We start from the raw sequence: 25,382 nt of genomic DNA, 5'->3' as shown, positions 1-25,382 counted from the left end.
AGTGATATCACCATATTTTAATTTGTTTTTTTTTATAAAAACCCAATGGGCACAGAACTATGTAATACTGACAGAGGTTCCAGGTTTTCTTCCCTCTACTCATTTTCCTTGGAACATTACTTGTAAATCTGCAGAGAATGCAAAAGTTGGTGTCGCGACAAGCAATGGTGGGTGAGAAAACGGAGTGGAGGGAGAGAGGTTGTGTTCATGCGCCATTTTTATGACTGAAGTCTGAAAGCCTACATATTTTTTTTATGAAAGAAATCCTTTTGGAATGAGTAGAGGAGTAAATAGCAAGGATGTAATGTATAATCTATGTAATATACCTTGCAAACTGTTTTTATAGGAGTCACTCATCAGTAAGGAAGAAAGAAGCATTTGTACATTTCGGAAACCGCAGCCCCATCCTTTGTCTCCTGCAGCATTACTGAAGTGGTCCAATGAAGAGCAGAGCCAGACACGATTGACCTCAGGAGCAGCATTGTTATAATATCTACGTAGAGCTTCCAGGACCCCTTTAAAAAAAATTAAAAAAAATAAAATAGAAGCAATCAAAGTTTATTACATAAGTAACCAATAAGTCAAATCATATGATCTGACCCGAAGAAAATGGTTTGTATTGATAAATTTAGGTCACACTACTTGCTGCTTTGGGAAAGCATTTTTACCTGTACTGCCATATGTGGATTTTTGATATCTTTTGCCCATTTTATTCACTTTTTAATCTTCCTGTGGATTATTTTACAAGTGTTTGTCACTTGCTACTATGTTTTTTAAATAAAAGTTTTATGGATTACACTAGAGGCATATACTTTTTATCACCTACCATATCTCTTATGTTGAGAGAGCAATGCTGATTGGCGTGCGTCTGGTGCTTGGATTATCCTGTTCAAAAATATTTAACAAGCACTTCTGACCATTTTTCAAATGGTCCACTGGATGTGGTAAGAGGCTCATTTATATGGTGTCACTCGGTGGCAGATGCGCAGGAATTTGAAGTGCGGAGACATCTATATGATAGGATATATGGACTGCGGATCCATTTTATTGGACTTTGCTATTTAAAAACACTTTTTCCACTTAAGGCCCCTTTCACACGGGCGGATAGAATTCAGCTTTTAGCTGCGGATAGCTCAAGTTATCTACCGCAGCTAAAACTCAGACAACACTTTCCTATGGCCCCATTCACACACTGTATTTAGCATCGATTTCGTTACATGGGGATTTGTGCGGTTAGAAAATTTAAATTAGACTGCGTCCGGGAGCGATTTAGAATTTTATTGCAGCTATCTGCACACAACTGCAAGTAATCACAGTGTACTATTTCTCCTGAGGATAGCAGCAGCAAGAAGGAAAGAAAAAACGACAGGAAGCACTTCAGAAATGGCAAGAATGTTCCAACGCAGCCACAAGTAAACGCTGCTAATCGCAATGTGCAACTGCAAGCGATCACTGTGCCTGGAGTCTTGAAATTTCGAAAACAACAAAACATGCTTTTAAACAGCGGCAGAACAGCCGCCCGTGCGAAAGGGGCCTTATTTGCTGGACTTTGCACTTACAGTATTGTATGAATTTAAATATTCAGTCACTTGTTTGTTTTTGATTTTGCGGCTTTTTTTTATTTTTATTTTTTGCATTAAGGTGAAAAAATGTTAAGGTAGATGTATTGCCTCTCACCCCAAAACTGTATATGAGATTATATATATATATATATATATATATATATATATATATATATATATATGCCTCTCTCCTACTCACAATTGGTACACAAGATAGTGCTGTAAACCAATATAGATAATATTGAAAATTAATAATCATAAAAGTATTAAAGTGCTCGTGCTCCGTGAATCACAATGCAAAGTGATTTGAGTAAATATTGCAACAAAGTCCATAAAGTTTTAAAGTTTAAATATAAATATTCAGCAATAGTCCATAGTAATGAATAAAGTGATCAGGTGCCTTCATGCAATGTGCACTCCTCCCCATCAGGTTTACCCTCACCTTAATTAAGGGCTTAAAATGAAGCCTAGAGTAGTTACCAGCAGATGGTCTGGGTCATTCTGATGTATCCTTTTAATGTGCTGGCTGCTGCATGTAGATATTCCACACTGGTAACCTCCTGCTCCCAATGGCAGCCCAGCTCTATGTGGATTCTATTATCTCCTGTTTATTTCCACCAAGTCTCCTCACATAAACCACATGGGGAAAAAAAAATAGAGGCATACAATAGTGTAATACCGTCTGAAAAATCTTTATCTTTAAAATACTCTATTCAGATTCAACCCAGATTTGTATGACAGACAAAAAACGCTCATAAAGTGCTGTAGTTCTGTAGTAGTGAGGGGGGATAGGATCACCTATATTCCGGATCTGCAGCCCTGGTGTACACAGCGTTCGGAATGTCCTATGCCTCCTCTCCAAGCTACTTCCTACTTCCAACACGTCAGACAAAGCGGAGAGGAGCCTGATTGTCTGACGTGTGGGAAGTAGGAAGTAGCTTGGAGAGGAGGCATAGGACATTCCGAACGCTGTGTACACCAGGGCTGCAGATCTGGAATATAGGTGATCCTATCCCCCCTCACTACTACAGCACTTGTGAGCATTTTTTTCTGTCATACAAATGTGAATCGAGTATTTTAAAGATTAAAGATTTTTTTTTTAGATGGTATTACACTATTGTATGCCTCCATTCTTCCCCCCCCCCCCCCCCCCCCATGTGGTTGTATGTCCCTTTTGTGCTGAGTGGGTCTAAATCGGAGTGGTTTCATAATTACCCCATTTATCGGCATATAACACGCTCCTTCATTTTAAGGGAGAAGTTTCAGGAAAAAAAAAATATTTTAAACAATTTTGAAGCAAAATAAGGGTCAGTGTCCATCTGCAGCCTAGCCATTGCCCATTAATGAAGCCTGATCAGTGCCCATCTGCAGCCTCACCATTCCCCATCATTGCAGCCTGATCAGTGCCCTCCTACAGGCTCGCCATTCCTCATCATTGCAGCCTGATCAGTGCCCATCTGCAGCCTCGCCATTGCCCATCATTGCAGCCTAATCAGTGTCCATCTGCAGCCTGATCAGTGCCCATCTGCAACCCTGCAATCAGCTTCCAGGTTTTATTGCCAAAGCTTAATTGAACAAGCTGACGTTGGAAGCCGATTGGCGCAGCTGTGCATGGTAGCCAGATTTTGCACTCTCCAGTTTTAGTAAAATCAACTCCACTGTGTACAGAAAGCCTCCAGGTAGTCATATCGCATTGCATTTACAGAAAATGACAGCGGTTGCACATTGAAAAGCAAGGGTAATTTTTTAATAAAACATTCAAATTACAATATGACTCATGTTGCAACTGTATAACCCCTTCCCGCCGAGCGTACGCAGATGTGCGTACTCGGCTTCCGGGGGGTATACCAGGATGATGCCCGCACCTGCAGGCATCATCCCGGTACCGTTTTTTCCAGCAGGCGATTGGCTATCCAGCCATAACAACCGATGCGGCTAAAAGACGTCCCCCCCTCCCGCCGCTGTTACCGGTGCTCCTGCTCGATCGGTAGAACCGATTCCTGGTGCGATGCCTCCGGCCGCTGGGGAGGAACTGGAACGAAGCTGTAATCTGCTTCGTTCCAGTCTCCTCATAGTAAACACGGAAGCGACGTCATGACGTCACTTCCCGTTTACTCGGCTGCCAATGGCGCCGGTTTAAAAAAAAATATCCGGTATTCAAAATCGCAGTTTTCGGCGATCTGAATACATTGAAGTGTAAAGGAGGGGTAAAAAGAGTACCTGTCACCGCCTATTACTGTCACAAGGGATGTTTACATTCCTTGTGACAGCAATAAAAGTGATCAAATTTTATTTATTTATTTATTTTTTTTTAAACAATTTAGTCATTTTAAAATAAAAAAATTTTTTTTTAAAGCGCCCGCCGTCCCCGCGAGCTCGCGAAGCAAAGAAAACGCATACTTCCTGTCGCACGGATGCAGGTGTGATTCTTCCCCTTGGTACTCTATGGGTAGCGACGCTGCGCCAATCAATGCGCGGCGGCCCAGAACCGGGAGGTATACACTTCCGGTTTCGGGTCCATCCATAAAAACATAGCAAATATAAACGAAGGATATACTATTGGCAAAATAAAACTGACTTTTTATACCATCATCTTTTATAGATAGGCCATCTGCTTAGAATATACGCCGCTCCACTTACTGGGCTAAATTGTGCAATTTACTGTGTGGAATGCAAATAAATAGCGGTGGAACGCAACGGAATAGAGGCGTGGAACGCACACCGGGCCGCCATTGTGCGGATACCGGAAGTGAACACTAGTGACACACAGGGGGGAGCCTGATTGGATTTTATTGCATTAAGGTATGTTATCTATAAAAGGCAGTGTAACAGTGGTAGTGGTCAACCCCAGATGATGACCTATAGGTCGAAACGCGTCGGGAAGGCTCTAACACTGCCCATCTTTTTGTGACATGTCTATTTTATCCATGGAAATGTGAGTTTGATATTTTATTATTTATTACATTTTTTTTTTTTTTTAAACGCTATCACACTATCTTGGCCTTATCTTTCCGTCCTCCATGTCCGAGTTGATGCCGGAGTTGTCTCTTTAACACGGTGGCCACACACAGTCCCTCACATTGCAAAGATTATGCCTCCGGTGATTCACGCAAACATGGAATGTTGATATCAATGCCTCAGCAGCTGGGACTGCAAAGCTATTGCCGACTCTCTAGACATAAGTCTATTTGAGTCATTTTCTTCCGGTAAGCCTGCACTTCATAAGGTGGTGGGATTGGCACGACGGTGGAATTGTTTTATGGTCACTTCAAATTTGGATTTGCTGTTGAGATATCCGTATATCTATGATCACCAATATATGGACTTGATTGCTTACATACAAATAATTTTTTTTTTTTTGTTATTTTAGGATATTATCTTTACACATGGGTTTATAATATAACTCACAGTCACATTGACACTTTTCGTGTCATACATACATACATACATACATAATATTATATATATATATATATATATATATATATATATATGTTTTTTTTGGCACGTACATTGTTCACTTTTGTATGTTATGTTTTAAACTTCTCTGAATACTAGATTAACACAAGTTTAGCGCCTTACACTTTACACTCTGATACTTTCTCCAGCTAAAGAAATCCTAGTTTTAGCGTGTTGGCAGCTTTATATTTTCTTTTCATATATTGTTGTATTGCGCAGTGTTTTTTGTTTGCATAAAGTTTCCAATTATAAAGTGTGACATGTTTGGTATCTATTTACTCAGCGTAACATTATCTTTCACATTATGCAAAAAAAATGGGATAATTTTACTATTTTGTTGTTTTTTAATTCATGAAAGTGTCCCTTTTCCCAAAAAGTTGCATTTAAAACACTGCTGCGCAAATACCGTGTGACATAAAATATTGCAACAATCGCCGTTTTATTCTCTAGAGTCTCTGTTAAACAAATATATATAATGTTTCGGGGTTCCAAGTAATTTTCTAGCATAAAATATGGATTTTAACTTGTAAACACCAAATGCCAAAAATAGACTTAGTCATGAAAGGGTTAAGCTATATTTTTTCTTTATTTGCCAATTTGTTTCCCCACGAAAGTGGAGTTACCCTTTAAATGTACTTTGGACAGGGTTCGGTCTTCAGACTGCTGAGTTATAAAAGATTTCCAGGAGATCCCTGTGAATGCCTAATAGTGTGTAGAAATAAAATATATTGCCTGTTCTATTCTCCATAAGTTCTTTCAGGGTGGACAGACAAGCAGTAAAGGAACTGAAATGCCAATAATGCATGAATAATTCATCTGATCTTCAAAAAGGGAAGCTATAATGGTTTGGGGACAATTTAGTTTGTTTTTTTTCCTATTTACACATTTTGCAACTTGTTGTATGTCTTTTTTTTTTTTTTTTTTTTTTTAAAAACACATATACTTAAAGTGGAACTTTAGTCAGAAAATTAAGTTTTGCTAGATCATTTCAGGCTGGCCCCTTTAGCAGGTATAGTATGTAAAACATTAAAAATAAGTGGCTATACTGTTTAAAATCCAGTAATACACTGTCTCATCCCACTCTGCACATGCTCAGTTGCTCTCTAATTTTTAGGCAATGATGAATTTGTAGAGACTGATCTGCTGACAGCATTAAAAACAGAATGAAACCCTCCTATCCTTTACAACCAAGGAAGCTGCTTCTGTTTGTTCTGCAACTACCATGGTGCTGTACATGTGATCATTTATGAGAATGGCCATTTGATGGTTTGACACTTTGGTTGAGGACTCAAGCAAATGTGACAGTTAGCAATCCCGGCATTCCAGGAATGTAAGTGTTTTTTGAAACCATTAAAAATCGATGGGTTTAGTTTCACTTTATGATTTACTGTTGTTCAGGGGCTTTGGGCTTCAGCAAAATGGCCGCCTCCAGCAAGAAGAAACAGGAACAATGCTAGAGGCAATTTACAGCACACACTCAGTTTGGTAGCAAAATTATTAATGTGAAATGTATGTTCCTTCCTAAAGAAAATTATTTTTTATCAAGTTGTTATGCATAAAGTTCCACTTTAAATTGTGAAGCATGCCAATCGCACAAACAGAAAGTTGGTGTATGTCAACTGAACCAGCCCTTAGGTCCAGATATTAGAAGGAAAGCACCACTATAGTTTTATTTAGATCATTACCATTGATTTTATTATTGGATAAGATTTGTTGCTAGCCCCAGAATACACAGGAAGGACCATTTATATATAAAACATTAGCGAACACGAATGAAACTTAGGACTGAGCCTTACGATAAGGAATGAGTCAACCACTTCTGTGCGTGAATTTTATTTTCAGCTAGGGGTGCACCGAAACCGAAAATTACATTAGGCTGAAAACCGAGACTGATACCAAAAATGACTGTTTTAAAAAAATATTTTTATACAGGAGATGATCAGAGACTGGGGACACGGTACAGGAGATGGTCAGAGACTGGGGACATGATATACGAGATCAACGCAGCCTCACCAGTGCCCGTCAGATGCAGCCAGCCTGTGCAGAGGAAGAGAGAGGAGAGCGCCGCCGCCAGGTTGATTAGAGAGCCGGAAACATCACAGCTTTTATTTTAATAGCTGTGTGTTCCCCACCGCACACCGTTACATACAGCCCCTCCCCTCCTTGTCCGGGGAACCTTGATAGACAGATCACCCCTCCCAGGATTGATCCGTCTATCAAAGTGCCCTCACCTGAGGGGGAGGGGCTGTATGTGACAGCGGGGAACACACAGCTATTGAAATGAAAGCTGTGATGTTCCTGGCACTCTAATCAACCAGGTGGCGGCACCTCTCCTCTCTCTTTTGCGCTATACGACATCTCCGCAATGGGCGGCACAGCTCCGCCCAGGGCCCACCCCATTTTCGGCCTTTTTTCTCTTTCGGCAACTTGCCGAAAAGGTCATTTTCGCCCGATATGTTTAGACGGACGAAATTTCGGTGCTTCCCTAGTTTCAGCTATGGAAGTCAATAAGCAGCAGACCATTTGTTAAATCGAAGCATGTAAATGTGTAAAAAGAGAGCCTAAAGCTCAACCTGCTCGTTCAAATGAGGAATGTAAAACATGAAAAATTTCGTGATTATAGGATATGAATATTTTTTTTAATGCAGACCATAAAAAAAAAAAAAACAAGAAAAAAAAAAAAAGGGGAGGAAATGTACATATCCACAAATACTCTGTTCTTTCAACATCACTACATACAGTGAAATCAGCAACACTGCTATGCTCTAAAATGCAACCTCTAAACAGTATGCAGCCAGGGCTGTGTCTTGGCCTAGGCTGACAAGGCCCAGGTCTTGGAGCGGCACATTGCGGGCATGGCAAAAACATCCCCCCCAAGCAACCCGTCCTCCCGAGTCCTGTGGCCTTCTCCCGCTCAGATACAGCCTCCCATGTGCACACACACGACATTGGGTGCCACAACCGCCGCTCACAGCCACTGAGGTTGAGTGATCGGCAGCCTCATGTGCTGCGCCGGGGTCTGGGAGCCGGGACTTGTCTTCACGCATCTGGAAATCCCACCCACTGCTTCAACATATTGGGGAACTAGCACTGGGAGGGGAGAGAAGGAGGCACAGATTTGAGATGAGGGGAGAATTTTTTTCTGAACGTGAGTTTTTTGCTTAGAGGGGGAGATGGGAGAGGATTTGTGATGAGAGGGGGTACTTATGCTGGGAGGGGGAGATAGGGAATTATTTGTGCTGAGAGGGAGAATTTATGCTGGCAAGGGTGAGATGTGAGATTTATGCTGCATGGGAGAGGATTTATACAGGGAGGGGGGTCATGGGGGGATTATTTATGCTGAGAGGGGGGATTTATGCTGGGAGGGAGAGATGTGGGAGGATTTGTGCTGAGTAGGGGTTATAGGAGGGTGAGAATTTGTGCTGAAAGGGGGTATTTTTGCTCCCGGGGGGAGGGGCAGGGGTCTGGAAGGAGTGTGGTTTCACAGCTAGGGCGGGTCTTAAATAGGAAGGGGTGTGGCCTTGACAGGAAGGGTGGGTCGTATTTAAATTAGGGGATGCATGAATTTAGTCAGACCAAAGGCAGCACAAAACCTAAATACACCACTGTATAAAGCCCAGTGAAGTTATGTAGGAACTTTTTCCTAGAATAAAAAAAAAAAAATAATAATAATAATAATAATAATAATAATAATAATAATAATATGATAATGAAAGTAAAAGCTCTAACCTGATGTTCTTGTTTTTCCATCGTCTAAACCAGTAGCTATAGATTCCATTATCTGAGCTTTCTGTAGGTGAAATTCCATAGGCTGTAAGCGTCCCCTTGCAACAGCCCTTTCTAGATTCTGCACAGATTGTTCTCGATAGCCACCAGAGTTGTCTAGCCCAAACTGGCTCTGAATAAACGTAAGGCAATGCATTACAGATAATAAAAATACTTGCAAAAGGTAAACCTCTACAAAAAAAATAAAAAAAAAAAATAAAAAAAAAAAAAATTAATTTTATCCCTCTATTGCAGTTTTTTCAAGACAGTATGTAGCAGAATTTTCAATTCTATTTGCTCTTTGGAGTTAAAGCACACAAACTACACCAGCTTTTTAAGGGAAGCTACAGTGTATTTTCAGCTGGTGTAAGTTATTAATGGTAAAGTTGACCTACAGGAAAGTGAAATCTACAGTTAAAATAAAAAAAGTTATCTTATCTGCAGAAGATTTGTAATACGGTTAAGTAAGGGGCTTAATCCCATTTAGGCAGTCAAGATACCCTGCCCCCCCCCCCCCCATACATCCTAGGCCTAGGGGCTTCACAATGACATAGGGACTGATTTCACGACTAAACACTATTTGCAGACATCTCATTGCTTTAGCCCCAGCTCTGCTGCCACCTTAAAACACATTTTAGTTTTGGTCATCACCTAAAAACTTAGAATTCTTTTTTAAAGTTACTTGTATGTACCGTATTTATCGGCGTATAACACACACTTTTCTCCTTAAAATCAGGGGAAAATCGTGGGTGCGTGTTAAACGCCAGTTCCCCACCGATCTCCGCTGATTGTGAGCGGAGGAGTGAGCCGCCGAGATCATAGCCGAGTGTACTCGGCTAGACTCGGCTCCGCTCAGTCACGCCCAGTCCCGCCCTATGATGGACACAGGGACTGGGTGTGACTGTGAGCAGAAGCCGAGTACACTCGGCTAGGATTTAAACTGGAAAGCAGCAATGACACTGGGGCAAGGCTACACATGACACTGGGGCAAAGCTGCAGATGTACACTGATAAGGCTGCATTCATGGGTATTTAAATGTAAGTTTTTTTTTTTCCCCTTAAAATTCCCTCCTAAACTTGGGGTGCGTGATATACGCCGATAAACATGATATGTATTTACTCCAATCCAACATCAGTGCACTGCGAGGCAGATAACCATATGTATTCAATTTAAAAAAACAAAATTATTGAAAGTCTAATTACAGTAGGTTGCCTGCTCTATGAGGTTCATATATGTGCTTTTTTGTGTTCAGGTCCATCCCTAGCTTCTAGTGACCAGCCTGTCTTAGAGCACTGCTTTTTATTTTTTTGGTGCTTTTTTTATGAAGTTTCAACTAGTGCATTTTCTGTTAGGATGGATAGTAATGCCTTAAAATGCACTGCAAGAAATTAAAACCAGAGGGGGGATATTTCCTAAAACTGGAGAGAGCAGAATCTGGTGAAGCTCTGCATAGAAACCAATCAGCTTCCATTTTGTCAGCTTAATTGAACAAACTGAAGTTAGAAGACGATTGGCTACCATGCACAGCTGCATCAGATTCTGAGTGCTCCAGTTTTATTAAATCTGAATGACCTCCAATGCCGCGTACACCTGATCGGACTATCCCACGGACTTAATCCAGCGGACAAACCGCCGGACTTTGCAGCTGAGGTCCGGCGGACTTTCCGAACGAGCAGACCTGCCCACACGACCGGACTTTTCCGGCAGGCTAGGTCCGGCGGACAACCCGCCAGACTTTTGAAATGAACGGACTTGCCCCCACACGGAGAATAGTCCATTCATTTTGAACGGACTGCAGCCCCCCCCCCACCCCAAAGCACCTTGTCCCCGTGCTGATGAGGACAAGGGTCTCTTCCCGACAACCCTGGCCATTGGTTGTCGTGGTTTGCGGGCAGGGGGCTTATCGGAATCCGGGAGCCCCCTTTAATAAGGGGGCCTCCAGGTACTGACCCCCATCCTATGTGATTGAGTATGGGGTACAATGTACCCCTACCCATTCACCTGGTGAAAAAAAGTGTGAATAAAAAAAAAAAACACAAGTTTTTAAAATAATTTATTAGACAGCTCCAGTGGTCTTCTTCCGTCGTCCGGGGGTCTTCTTCCGACTTCGGGGTCTTGTCCCGCTCTTCGGTTCTTCCTGCTGGGCCTCCGCTATCTTCTTATAGCTCTTTTACTAGCGTTGGCCCGGTCTTCTATCGCCACCGCCTTCTTCTTTATTAAAAGTCAGCAGCTACAAATACTACAGCTGCTGACTTTTAATAAATCGGACACTTACCTGTCCCAGGGTCCAGCGATGCAGGGGATCGAAGCCCCGCTCATTCCCCCCTCCGCTCGGCGGCGCCGGCATTCTAACTGTAGGCACCCGGCTGTGGCTTCACAGCCGGGCACCCACTGCGCTTGCGCCAGAGGCGCCGCGATTGGCCGCTCAGTCATCTGGGACCTGTCACGTGTCCCAGATGACAGAAAGGAGGGAGGGGGCAGAGCTGAGCCCTTCCTGCGCCAAGGAGAATTTACATCAAGAGCCCAGGCACTGAAGGAGGCAGGCTACGAGGGACCCCCTAGCAACAGGCATTTAGAGGAGAGTTAAAAAAATTTAAAAAAAATAAAAAAAATCCCAAATATTTTTTATTAAATTTTTTTAGGAATTTGTGAATTTTTTTATTATTTTTTTTTTTTTTTTTTTTTATGTGCAACACCACTTTAAGTACCTGCAAATATAATACAACATTTTTTCTCACAATGATTGTCCTTCAAGGACTACCTGCAATTTCTTAAATTCCTCCTTCTCTTTCTCAGATTCCTCCGCTCTTCGTTTTTTGTCTTCTTCATCCTGTAGCTGTCTGGCGAGCATTGAATCTCTGGAAACTTTGCTAGGAGAAGCTACGGAAAATAGATAATAAAGGAAACAGAAAAAGCAGAATCTAGTATGCAGTTCGGTAACTTGACATGAGACTATAAAGATACAACTTGTAGTGCTTATTGCTGCACAACCTTTATACCACAGAGTGAATACAATAATGCAGCATATAAATACTGTATTAAGCCCTAAATAAGAATATTAACACTACTAAAAAAAGGGAAAAAAAAAAAAACTCTATGAAATATCCTAAAACACTGTCTAGGCTTTACTTTGTACTAAGACTAAGGCCTTGTACACACAGTTCGATTGTTGTATGACCAAGCATCTGATTATTGTCAAAAGTGTGTGTGCAGGATTTTGTCTAGCATACTATCTGAAAATTGTCGTTCAACAAGTATAAAAAGAGGAAGTTAATTTCTCAAGCGCCACCCTTTGGGCCACTTCTGCTGATTTCATTTTAGTAGAAGTTTGGTGAGCGTTGAGTCACACTTTTTTGTTAAGTTATTTTTATTTGGATGGCAGATAGCATCTCTTTAATTTAATTTCTGTTTTTTTTCTGCACAATAATAAAAAAATTGTGTAGAATACTTGGCCATGAGTTTTTCTTCAAATGACAGTTTGGGAGTAGGAAGTTTACATTAAAAACAACACAATGGAAAATGAACAAGGGACACCAACATAGTTGTATCTTTGATCATAAAAACTCCAGGATAATGTTGTTGTGGTAACTTGCCCCAAATAAAAAAAAACAAAAAAAACAAACAAACAAACAAAAAAACAGAAAATCAAACAAACCACCATAATATTAATATTATTTATATCACTACAAAACAAATGTCTTATAAAATACGTTTGGCATAACTCCATCATTATCACCAGAAAAGGAGCTTCATTATTATCTCATTAAAGAAGATGAGAATGTGCACTGTATTTTGACATTTCATCAATTGCCGCATAACAAATGTTAATTCTCCATTACGAACTGTAGTTTACAAGGCTGAACTCTTCCTGGTCGTTCCTTGATTACGATCATGCGTATTTGTACTTTCGACTTTTGGGTGATGATTTCTGTACTGACCATCGGAAAATCAGATGTTGAGTTGACATCCAACAAAAATTTTATAGCCTGCACATCAAGCTTTTTTCTGATGAAAAAGTGAAATCGGCTGTCGAAAGCACTGTAAAAACGATCCGAAAATCCACAGACAGCTCGTTTTACAAATTTTCCCAACTGACTTTAGTATCGTGTGTACGGGTTTTAAAGCTGGCCACATACACTTCCTATTGAACAAACCGAAATTCACTTAGTGGGTACCCCCCGCCCCCATCATCAGCCTCCTGCCAGACATCCTTCAATTGAAAAATCAAAAGGAACTAGTTGGAAAATTGTTGGCTGAACAGTGGCTACATAAAAAAAAAAAAAAAAAAAAAAAGGGAGGGAGGATGTAGCCATGGTTGGGGTATTTTTTTTTTTGTTCTTTATTTTAACCACTTGCCCACCATATGCAGAATGACGTCCAGGAAGTGGTTCTATTATCCTGACTTCTAGCAGGATAACACTCCGGCGCCCCACCACGGGACACGCAGCGCAGCAATCGCGAGTGTGCGGTGTGTCAGTCTGACACCCCGCATGTCAGATCGCGATAAGAAGCCTCTTACCACATGATCAGCTGTGACCAATCACAGTTGATCATCACGAGAACCAGGAAGTGCCCGTAAACGGCATTTCTTGGTTTGCGTTGACAGGGAGAGCCAATCGGCAGCTTTCCCTGTCGGGGGGGGGGGGGGGGGGGGTTTGTGCCGATAATCAGCACATTGATTATCAGCACAGCCCCCTCAGATGTGCCCCCTCAGCTGTCAGTCAGTGCCCCAATTAAAACACAGCTCACAGTGCCCAGCAATAAAACCTGTCAGTACCTAAACATCAGTGGCACCTGTCAGTGCCAATTAGTACCGCCTACCAATCAGTGTCGCCAGTCAGTGCCGATAAATGTACCACCTACCAGTCAGTGCCCATCAATTCTACATATCAGTGCCACCTCAGTGAAGCAGAAAACAAAATTTTATAACCGAAACGAAGAAAAATGTATTTTTCAAAAGTTCTGTTCTTTTTTTAGCAAAAAAATAAAAACCGCAGAGGAGATCAAATACCACAAGCAAGCTGCGGTGTGCAGAAAGCCAAAGCCTACAAGAGGCTCCTGTTTGGTAGTCGCCGGTGGCTGTCAAAATAAAATAGCCTAGCAGGAGGATTCGTTCATCTGCGCTGTTCGTGTAGATTAAAGAATCTGCTAGATATTTTTTTCATTCAGCCCACAAGCTTAGTTTGATGATGAAATGATACAGGGATCACACTTATTTTCCACCTGCTGGTAAAATCTGGCATGTTAATTGGAAGCAAACTGTATATTTGCCTCCATTGTGGCTGCTGTAATGCACTTTTCCTTGGTAACTATGTAACTTGGAATTATAGTTCCTCATACCAAACAAAACATTCCTACCAAAAAAAAAAAAATCTTAATACTGTGTGGCTTCGTATGGCCAGGAATTTACCAAAAAACTCTCCTGGGAATGACGGGTTTATGGTTACGCAGAGATATTCCAACTGGTTCTGTTTAATGTCAAGTGTTTTTGTTGAGGATAAGCATTTATTACCCTGCAATTACATCTGTGCAGGGTATTCATGAAGCACATTTTTTCCCAGATATTTTACAGGCATATTACAGGGATCTTTGCAAGTGTATCAAGCTTCAGTGGTTTGTTTTCTGTTTTCTGGGGTGGGCAAAGGGAGGAGAGCAGTTATGAAGAATGTGTATGAATTACTATTATAGGATCAAAAAAGGGGACTTATGCTAAACAAAAAAAAAAAAAAAAAAAAAAAAGGGATGCTCATGTATTTTGAACATAGAGACATCATTTATGCATGCAAGTGGAATTTTACCATTACCACTTACAGGCATACCCCACTTTTAAGTACACAGTGGGGTTTATTTACTAAAGTTGGAAAGCGCAAAATCAAGTTCACTTCTTCATAGAAACCAATGAGCTTCTAACCCCAGCTTGTTCAATTAAGCTTTGGTAATAAAACCTGGAAGCTCATTGGTTTCAGTGCAGAAGTGAGCCTGATTTTGCACTTTCCAGCTTTAGTAAATAAACCCCATTGTGTACTTAAAAGTGGGGTATACCTGTATATCTTTATGCAGCTCATACATGAATACATATTTTTTTCATTCAAACAAGGGGTTAGAAAAAAGAAAAAATATATATATATATTTGAATCACCTGCTGATCTATTGTATTCTGACAGCGGGGAGGATTCAGGCAGTTTACATTTTGCAGTGCTATAGTTGGCAGCACTGATTGAGTGGTACAAATCCAAAAAGGGCAGTTGTACAAACACCTGCCCATGCATGAATGGAAATTTGGCCGGTCCCTGCTGAACTGTTTGAATTTCGATCCATGTATGGCCAGGTTTAAGCCTGGTACACACAAGCAGGCTGAACGAAATAAAAACTGAAGAGCGCATGAAGACCTGCTGTACCAACAAGCCAATGTTAGTACAGTGATCTCCATTGCTGTGCTATTGTGTTTGGATAGAGGGTGAGGGTCCCCCCCCCCCCCCAGAACACACTGGTCAGCACTCCCTGCCACTGGTTAAGAGTGGTGATTGAGTGCCAATCGGCAGACCTTTTTCAGTCAGGCCCCTTTGACAAAAGCCTTCCGAACAGCTGGCTGCTGTCGGACTGGCTGCAGTAGACAAGGGCCGAATGTCGCTGCCTTCTATTGAACCGACCGAAGCCGCACAATATTCGGCCCGTGTGTACTGCCCGTTAGGAATAGCTCACCACCATATAAAGAAATCATACTTGCATGCCAGTATATGCTGATGTGTAAAAGTGTCTTACTTGAATGTGACAGCAGTCAGCAATCTTTCTAGGTTTGTTAAGATGGAGTCAGCAATGCATTGTTTGCTATTTCTTATCTGCCAAGGTGATGTCACAAATGCCACTTGTCAAGCTTCACTTTAAACTAACAGGTTCTTTAACTGAGGTTTCTGTGAAAGATCATGTGTACTGATGGTATATCTGGAGGTAGTTTTTTTTTTGCATTCCTATGTGCTGGGGACTTACCAGGATAATAAACAATAATGCTCAAGTCAAAATGAAAGTAAAGATGTACAGAAGGAACACAACCTGCAGAGTTGTAAGCACTTGGCCTCACTCCCACACTCGGGGAAACCTTGCTTATTATGCAGGCAGGACACATCAAGGGGGTCTTTGCTGTCTCTCCCATACAAAAAAAGATTATATGTCACCATAGCAAACATCACAAACCAACCTTCATCAGAGAGATTTTCTTCCAAATGCAGATTTACGTGTTCTTGTAGAACTTGAACATTTGCACAAACAAGAGAGCACATTGGGCATTCAAACTGCTGCCTGAACGTTTCTGACAAAACAAAAAAAGTATTCATTTTAACAAGCATGTTTAGTGCATACATATAGCTCTTCAATTCCAATTAACGCCAGCTTTCCGGTAATAATACAGTGTCAAAACATCTACATTTTAATTATTATTATTATTATACAGGTTTTATATAGCGCCAACAGTTTGCTCAGCGCTTTACAACATGAGGGCAGACATTACATTTACATTACAATTTGGTACAAGAGGAATCAGAGGGCCCTGCTCGTTAGAGCTTACAATCTAAAAAGGAAGGGTCAATTGATACAAAAAGGCAATAGCTGTGGGGGATGAGCTGATGGAGGAAGTAAAACAGTGTTAGAAGCAGGATAGGCTTCTTTGAAGAGAAGGGTTTTCAGGGATCACCTAAAGATGGATAGATTAGGGGACAGTCGGACAGATTGGGGTAGGGAGTTCCAAAGGATGGGAGAAGCTCTGGAAAAATCCTGGAGGCGAGCATGGGAGGAGGTGACAAGGGAACTAGAGAGCAGGAGGTCTTCGGATGACCGAAGAGAGCGGTTTGGTTGGTATTTTGGGACTAGGTCAGTGATGTAGCTGGGGGCAGAGTTATGGATGGCTTTGTAAATTATTGTTAGTACTTTGAATATAATATACTGTAGGTTGACATGTTCTACACAAAACATAGTTATGCATAGATGGAAAATGAATTGTACACCAAAGAATCATTTGTTTTTGCCATTTGCAACATTGGAACGTGGTTTGATTAACTCTAAACCAACATGACTTCTCTATGTAGCATTGTGGATACATTATAAAATGCATTGATGATAATATCTATTTGTTAACCTAATGCATGAATGAAAACCCCCAAACGTTCAGCAATTAAAGTGGTTCTAAAGCCAGAAGTTTTTTTTTTACCTTAAAGCATTAAAGATAAAAAACCTTCTGGGTGCAGCTCTCCCCTTTATAGTTCCCTGAGCCCATTTAGATCCAGCGATGTGTATGAGAGCAGCGCCTCTCACAAGTCTCTCCTTCCTCATTGACTCCTGCTGCTGTCAATCACAGCTAGTGAACCAATGAGGAGAGAGCGTGGCCGAGCTGCTCTGTGTGTGAATGGACAATGTCTATTCATATGGGCGCGGCTTGGGAGTGTACCTGCACGAGTGTCCCCATAGAAAGGAGACTTGTTATTGGGGGTGTGCCAAGACCACTGGCGGGGGACCCAAAAATAAGAGGATCGAAGCTGTTCTGTGCAAAATCATTACATAGAGCAGGCAAGTAGAACATATTTATTTAAAAGAGAAGAAAGAAAGAAAAAAAATAATCACAACCTTTACAATCACTTTTAATTACATGTCTCCAGCCCCTAGCAGCTGTCCAAATCTTCAAGAAGCATGGGCATGCAGGTCTATGACCTGTCATGACATACAATTTAACATGTTAAATAGCTTTAAAATAAATAAATAAATTATATTATAATATATATATATATATATATATATATATATATATATATATATATATATATATATATATATATATATATATATATATATATATATATATATATATATATATCCCACCCAAAAGAAGAACATGTAGCGCTTTGGAACAGAAAGAAAAAAAAAATATTGCAGAAATACTATGCAAATAGCAGAAATGTCCTACAAACCAAGAAATAGCATATAATATTCACCCATCCTGCCGTCTGCTCTGCTAAACTCCTCTGCGTTATATAACGTTACTGAAAAACCATCAGCATCCAATATACTTCCAGATGCCTGCTCTTCTGCTGCACTCTGTGGCTTCTTCTACCAGCCCATGTCCTCCTGTGAAATGGTAACAGCAGAGGGCGCCATAGAGGTCAACAGACCCCAGATCTCTCAGTAATGAGGACCTGTTACTGTTCCAGCTATCACAAGGGATGTTGTTCATCCCTTGCAATAGCAAAGAAGCTGGTAAAAACAATAAAAGAGACAGTGTAAAAAAAAAAAAAAAAAAAAAAAAAATTTAAATAAAATGTAAGTGCTCCAGTCCCCTGTGTTCATGCACAAATGCGAATAAGCACATAGGCTCCACACACATATGTAAATAGTGATTGCACATGTTCTATGGGAGAACGCAATTTTAAGGTGTGGCGTGTTAGGTAGCTATTTACTCTGTGTGACATCTTTTATATTTTATTATATTGAGTCTGTGTGCAATAAAATTCATTAAAGAGGAACTACAGTCTGCTCACATAATTTGTAATAAAAACATCTTTGCCGTTCTGAAGCTTCTCTCCAACCACTTTGCATATATATTATATTATATTATATTATATATACTGTGATTCTGTACTTGCCAAATATGCTACAGAAATCTCCCTCCACCAAGTCTGGCTGCATCCATTTTAAATTTTGGGCAGCTGAAGCTGCTGCCTGTTCACTTCTTGGATTGACACGGAGGCACACCTCCAGCTCTGTAGCTCTCATTGGCCCTCTTATGACCAATCCCCCCTTCCTTCCTGGCAAACTCTCAGGAGAGTTAGAGAACGAGCTGTGCATGATGTCATAAGCCTAGGCTTTTTGCCAGACAAGAAACAGGAATGCTTGCTTCCAAGCTGTGTGTCTATGGAGCTGTGCTTCATAGACACACACACACACACAAAACAGGGCTTAGATCCTCCCACCCTTTCTCCTCACAGCATCTGAGTGACAGCAGCAGGAGCCAATGGCTCCTGCCCGAGTCCCTGTGTGAAGGGGAAGAGAGGAGAGAGGAGATCCAGCTGTACGCAGTGCTGGATCTCTTCTCCCTCACACAGGGAAAATGCAGAAAAATTTATGAATGTTTTTTTACCTTAATGCAGGAAATGCATTAGGACTCTTTTACACTGAGGCATCGGTGGTAAAGCGCAGTTTTAAAGTTGCTTTAGAGGCGCTTTTTGGCTGCTAGTGGTGCGCTTTTAACCCCAGCTAACAACAGATAAAGGGTTAAAAGCTTTGCTTAGCATGCGCTTTGGTGACGCTGCCCATTGATTTTAGTGTATACACCGCTCGTGTGAAAGTAGCCTCAATGTAAAAAAACATTTTAGCTTTAGAACCACTTTAAACCGTCCATAGGATAATGTTATTTATTGTGATTTTTTTTAAATGAGAATAAATAACCAATAATTGTCTAATTTCAAGCTTAACCACAATGCTGTTTACCAAAAGTTAATACTCTAAATAATATACTAAGTTTGTAATTCTGTTTAGAAATACCAGAAAACAGGTGACTAGTAGAAACCACGTGTGGCTCCAAATTCAGACTACAGTACTTGTTTACTGATCTATGTACAGATTTGGGTTTGTGCCCAAACCACTGATGGACAAATGTGGGAAATACATTAAAACAGAGGGCTCACTGGCCTAGTGCATTATCCAACAATTTTATTGAAGATAAAATGTAAAATATACCTACTCACAAACATAGGTAGTGCATGCGCTCATCTGGCTACTACATGTGGCAAAAATCTCCCAGCTTTACCAAAGCTTCCAGCTCAAGGAGGACCTCACCAGGGTCCCTGTTGGTTGACACATTTTGTAGGCATGTCCTTCATCGGCTCTGATGAAGGACATAACTTCAAAATGCGTCAGTCAGCAGGGACCCTGGTGAGGTCCTCCTTGAGCTGGAAGCTTTGGCAAAGCTAGGAGATTTTTGCCACACAAGCGCATGCTCTACCTAGGTTTGTGAGCAGTTACATTTTAGATTTCATCTTCAATAGAATTGATGTTGGATAAAAGGACTAGGCCAGTGTGCCCTCTGTTTATATATTTCACACAGTGTTCTGAGGACAACCCCAGTCCTGGAGGGCAGGAATGTTCTAAAATAAACATCCACCTCTGACTACAGAATTTTCCTACATGGACTATCACACCTATGTGAAGGAGAATATTGTTGCTACAGTATAAACTAAAATGTGTCTAATAAATTGAGGTTATAATAGACAAGTCTCTAAAAGTAAAACATACTAAATAATTACCTTTGGTAGGCGTGTCCAACAGTTCTGTGTGTTCCACCTTTACATGGTGTTCAAGCTCTTCTATCGATGTTTTCATTTCACAGCAAAATGGACATTCCATAGCAGAATCCATATTATCGTCAATGTAGTGTGCAGACGCACTGGCTTGGGAATCACTTTCCACATTAACTTCACTATTGCACCTAGTACTGCACACTTCAGAACACGCTGAAGACAGTGGTAAGTAGACAGATTCAGCACTGCAAGCCAACGGTGGACTCTCCGATGTTTCATGTATGCTCTCTTCTAACTCTATACATTCTATCAAAGTGTTCGGTTTTATGTTGTTGTTCTGTTCTTTCTTAAATGGCAAACTTAATTTAGAATTTGTCTGTTCTATATAGCAATTTAGGTCATTTATATTAGTTAGTGGACTTTCCAAGGTGCTGGAGGTAGAGGTTGGTACGGACTCCTCTTCATCACTACTCCACGGTTCCAGTGCGTCTGTATGAGCTGTATTAATATGATGACGGAGTTCATCATATGTCAGTCCTGTAATAGTACAGAAAGGACAGCAGCAGTCTCGTTCTAGGTGTGCCGAGAGCAAATGCCTCTTCATATCATCTTCAGATGGCACTTCTTGTGTACATATATCACAAACGAGCATGCTGGAGAAGGCACATCCAAATCAAAACTATGATTAAGTCTGCCTATTAAAATAACAAAAGTGATCAACACCAACATATTCATTAATGCCACATTCAGCTGCAGTACATAAAACGCTGTAATATCTTTTTTCTACCTGCAGACCTTTCCCTCATTACTGACTTACAAAGACGCAGTGCAGAACAAGAATTGTATGGAGGCAGCCATCTCGGTACAGGCAGGGTTTTGCTTCCTCATGCCAGGGCCTCTAGCAAGGAGAACAGAGAGTATGACAGTAGTGACATCACCAAATCTAACTTCAAATTTCCTGAGATTAGCAGTCAGAGCAGTGCCTTAGACCTCACACTGCAGATGTATAGCTCGTGAGGATATACGTACATTAAACATGAGGATATTTGAGCACTACTTAGGCACAATTAACTTGACTAAAATAGACCTAAGGATACCACATAAGGTGGAAGGAGAGAAAAATTGCTCAATTCCCCTAGTGTTGATGGGGATATGCCTCCTGAAGCACTGTTGTATTCTGCCAGTGGGGGGGGGGACAAAAAAAAAAAAAGGACATGCCAAATGTGGCATGTAAGGGGGCGAGGAGTGCTTAAAGCGGAAATTTCACTTTTGGGTGGAACTCTGCTTTAATTTGCACAGGTGTACCAGTTCCACCAACGGCGGCCAATCACAGCTGCTGGAGGAGAAGTTCTGGCACCCTGTGGGCAGAAGTGATGTCAGCTTGGGGGGCAGATGTGCAGCTGTTTTCACTTGCATAGCTGACTGCACACAGTTTATTAAGAGTCAGCAGCTACAAAAAGTGTAGCTGCTGACTCTTAATAAACTAAAAAAAAAGGCTGGAACTCTGCTTTAATGCGAGTTCTAACATTTTTAATAAACTGTCCACTAGATGGCACTTTTCCCTTTCTATACATACACAACGGACAGGAATGGCACCTCATTCCTGTTCAAATCGTATGCAATTCTTTGTAGTGCGATTTACACCCATTTATTTTGTGTTAACACAAATTGCACCACATTGGCAAGTACTTGACCGAAAGAATCGGTACCCATACTCATCAATAAAAAAACCACAACAACATGATATCGGTACAATCCTACAGGTTCCACACATTTTTAGGGTAGTCACACGTTCCCAATGCTGCAGCCGCTGCCTGAATAATATAAATAATAATAAATGCACATTTAACTGAAAAAAAATAAAATAAATAAAAAATAAAAAAAGGGGGCATTTATTATTATTTTGTTTTTAAAAGTGAGCTTGTCCTATAAGCCCACAACCAGAAATTGAATACATCGCAGCTTACCAATCATTAGATATGGTGGTTGCATTTGTTTTCTTTTTTTTAGGCTTTTCCCCTTTGTTTTCATCTGGTGATCTAGCTGGTAACACCCCTCCTGTATAAGAGTGCCCCAGATGAAGGAGACCTTTGGACAGCTGCATTGTCAGTCTGGGGGAGGGGGAGTATTAGATGTACTAGCAGATTTACATACACAAAAACAAACACTTTAAGCACACTGCAGCTCAAAAAAGCATCTCCTACAGGCTTTTAAACTCTTATTTTCTCTGCCTGGAGACTCCCCTCCATGTTAGCCAATGTGTCCATGAAAACGATGGAGTTTACAGGAATATGGGCTTACAGGCAGAAAAAAACCCCACCAAACTCACATTTTAGCGGTGCCGGCATTTCGTCACAAATGGCGACCCATCACATTTGGCTACACACTGGACTATGCATGCACAACGCCGCCATATGCGTTCCAAAACTGTGGCGATCTGCGCTTGCACAGAATGTTGTGCCCACACCCCTGAGTCCAGGTTCAAGCCCCACCATCCAAGTGCACATAGAGACAGATTATAATTATGCTGAGCAAAGCAAGGCCGTGTCCGAAGCGTGGCGAGCCCGCAAGGGGTCCTGTGGCAAAGTGGTCTTACAACAGTGTTGGAATGCATATGACGGCATCGCGCATGTGCAGTCCAAATGTGATGGGTCGCCATATGTGACGAAACACTGCGGTGCCGCTTCGTGAGAACCGGCGTGGTGCATAGGACTAGCAAGCAGTTCACACTGCCTTATGCGAACCGCTGCGGGTGTCAATAGAAAGCCAATGACACCCGCAGATTAGTTCGCTTGCCGCAGTGCAAACTGTCAAACGGTGCAATCAGATTCCAGTGCAGACCCAAAAAAAAAAAAAAAAACAGTCCTGTACCATTTTTGTGCGAATGCGATGCCAATTCAGCCATACGATCTGTATGGCTAAATTGGCATTGCACAGACATCATATGTGATCTGCAAAGCAGTGCAGTGTGAATCACATGCGATGTCTAACATCACACCAGTGGTAACGTTAAGAGAGGGCAGTAAAACCACAGCTCAACCCTCTATTTTATTTCCCCCCCCAACCACAAGTGTAAACTAAGGCTTACTGCCACGTTTTCTAAACAAATTGTTGTCTGTTAGAGGAGGTTAAATATAAAAAGGACTTAATTTTTTACTTGATCACCAGGTGAAAACAAGGTGAAACTCATGCAGCCATCACATCTAATGAATGGTAGGCTGCAATATGTTCAATTTTTACCTTCATTAGCTCTCCCTGCAATCTGACCCCTAAAACTTCAGCAGAAACCACATGACCTCCCACTGAGCCAATCAGATGTGTCCACCATAGGTGCTATAAACAGAAAGGCAGAAGCAGCGTCAGCGAGGCAGCATGACTCCTACTAAACACACATAACCCCGATCCAGTCAGGACTCAGCTAGCTCTGTATTTATCACTAAGTGACCATTATGTACGTATTACCTGCACTCCTCAGTACACCACAGGGAACCAACTCCCCTTCACTTTCATTTCCTTCTAATCAGCTGTAGAAACCAAAGGACACAAACCCCGCCCCCCCAACGGACACATTTCCTGGGACAGCCCACACACGGAAGCAGCAGGCCGGCAGCCATTTTATTGGAGACCACATACGAAACTATAGTCTACTCGGATTACATTGCTTTTATTTACAAAATATTATATCTCAGCAAGCTAAAACCCGTATAGTGTTTTGACAATAGGAGCAGGTCTGAGTTATGCTCCGTGTTTATTCCGCTAGTAGGCGGGCATGTGATGCATGACATGAAGTGATGCGTTGTGTACACCAGGGGGCGTGAGAGGCAAAGATTAGAAAGGCTTTTTAGAAATGCATGGGTTGAAGGAGTATAAGGCTGGATTCACATCTATGCATTTTTAGTGCATTTTGCAGATTTGCACTGCAGTCCATTTTACATGGTTTCCTATGGAACACATTCTGTTGTGCAAATCTGCAAAATGCAAAAAGCTCTAAAAATGCATAAGTGTGAATCCAGCCTCACTCTTTATTGTTATGTATATGGCACAGCTCCCAACTGTCCCTGATTTGGAGGGACTGTCCCTGATTTCGAGGGACTGTCCCTGATTTGGAGGGATTGTCCCTGATTTGGAGCAATGTCCCTCTGTCCCTCTTTCCTCCTCATTTTGGTCTGATCTATATAGTTGTATATAAAATGTATTTTTTATCTTTCAAAAACCTTTCATCCAAATTCTAAATTGCTGCATTTGTCAATTTTAAAAGCCAATATAAAGGAATATCAGTGGTAAAAAAAACAACACCTTTTTTTGGTTATGTCACCTTTAAGGGGCGTGGCAGGGGGCGTGTCCTATGCCTACATACATTTGCTAGTAGGTGTCCCTCATTCCCATCTCAAAATGTCGGGAGGTATGATATGGAAGTACTGTTAAACTCTCTTTCCTTTACAAGTGGCCCTCTTTTAAGAGCCCTTTCATGCTGCTAGCGTGGCTGGCCATAAAGCACCGCGATTTTCCGCTGCTAGCAGAGTGCGTTTAACCCCGCTAGTGGCCGAGGAAAGGGTTAAAACCGCCCGCAAAGTGTCGCTGCCAAAGCGCTTTGCAGGCGATTTGGCAGCACTGTTCATTGATTTCAATGGTAGGGGCTGTTTAGGAGCGGTGTATACAGAGGTCCCCCACCACCCCAAAGATACTGCTTGCAGGGCTTTTTTTCCTGTCCTGCAAGCGCACCTCCCCAGTGGTAAAGCCCTCGGGCTCTCACACTGGGGATGCTTAAGAGGCACTTTACAGGCACTATTTTTTAGCGCTAAAAAATCCTGAAAAGTGCTCCAGTGTGAAAAGGGTCTAAAGTGTATGTAAAGCCATCATTTTTTAACCACTTGACCTTCAAAGATTTACCCCCCTTCATGACCAGGTCATTTTTTGTGATACGTCACTGCGTTACTTTAACAATTACATGGTCGTGCAACACTGTACCCAAATAAAATGGTCCTTTATGTTCTTTTTTTCCCCACAAATAGAGCTTTCTTTTGGTGGTATTTGATCACCTCTGCGTTTTTAGTTTTTTGCGCTTTAAACAAAAAAAAATACAATTTTGAAAAAAAAAACACAATATTTTTTGCTTTCTGTTATAAAACAAATGTAGCGATATTTCCGCAGGAGCCACTGGTGAATATGGGTATTTCCCACCCTGCACATCCCGCCACATGAATTTTCCATTCTCTCTGGAGACAAGAATCAGTCTTGCAGCTTTGTTTTGTGTTTTTTTTTATTCTGGCGGATTAAACTTGGATGGGGAAAGGGATGTTATGGGGTGCCCACTTGA

The 25,382-nt window shown here is 41.4% G+C and overlaps 1 protein-coding gene across 5 annotated transcripts in view; it reads right to left on the bottom strand.

Annotated features, from left to right (window-relative positions):
• Window positions 1–23,624, bottom strand: part of ZUP1 (zinc finger containing ubiquitin peptidase 1) — a 48,208-nt gene extending 24,584 nt beyond the window's left edge. The window contains exons 1-7 of one of the 5 annotated variants that reach the window (XM_077487067.1): window positions 23,528–23,618; window positions 20,853–20,963; window positions 20,072–20,760; window positions 15,982–16,092; window positions 11,548–11,666; window positions 8,751–8,919; window positions 327–515 (exon numbers count right to left, since the gene is read on the bottom strand). In XM_077487067.1, the coding sequence (XP_077343193.1) occupies window positions 327–515; window positions 8,751–8,919; window positions 11,548–11,666; window positions 15,982–16,092; window positions 20,072–20,717 (1,234 nt within the window). In that variant the 5' untranslated portion in view covers window positions 20,718–20,760; window positions 20,853–20,963; window positions 23,528–23,618. Of the gene's footprint in view, window positions 1–326; window positions 516–8,750; window positions 8,920–11,547; window positions 11,667–15,981; window positions 16,093–20,071; window positions 20,761–20,852; window positions 20,964–23,527 lie in introns of all 5 variants that reach the window. The other 4 variants (XM_077487068.1, XM_077487066.1, XM_077487069.1 and 1 more) reach the window with 4 other exon arrangements.
• Between the last annotated feature and the right edge of the window lie 1,758 nt (window positions 23,625–25,382).

The sequence above is a fragment of the Lithobates pipiens genome, unplaced genomic scaffold, assembly GCF_037356315.1.
Source record: "Lithobates pipiens isolate NorthernLeopardFrog02 unplaced genomic scaffold, aLitPip1_a1.2 Scaffold_18, whole genome shotgun sequence".
In the NCBI taxonomy this organism is placed as follows: Eukaryota; Metazoa; Chordata; class Amphibia; order Anura; family Ranidae; genus Lithobates; species Lithobates pipiens.
This window is presented reverse-complemented; position numbering and strand designations above follow the sequence as displayed.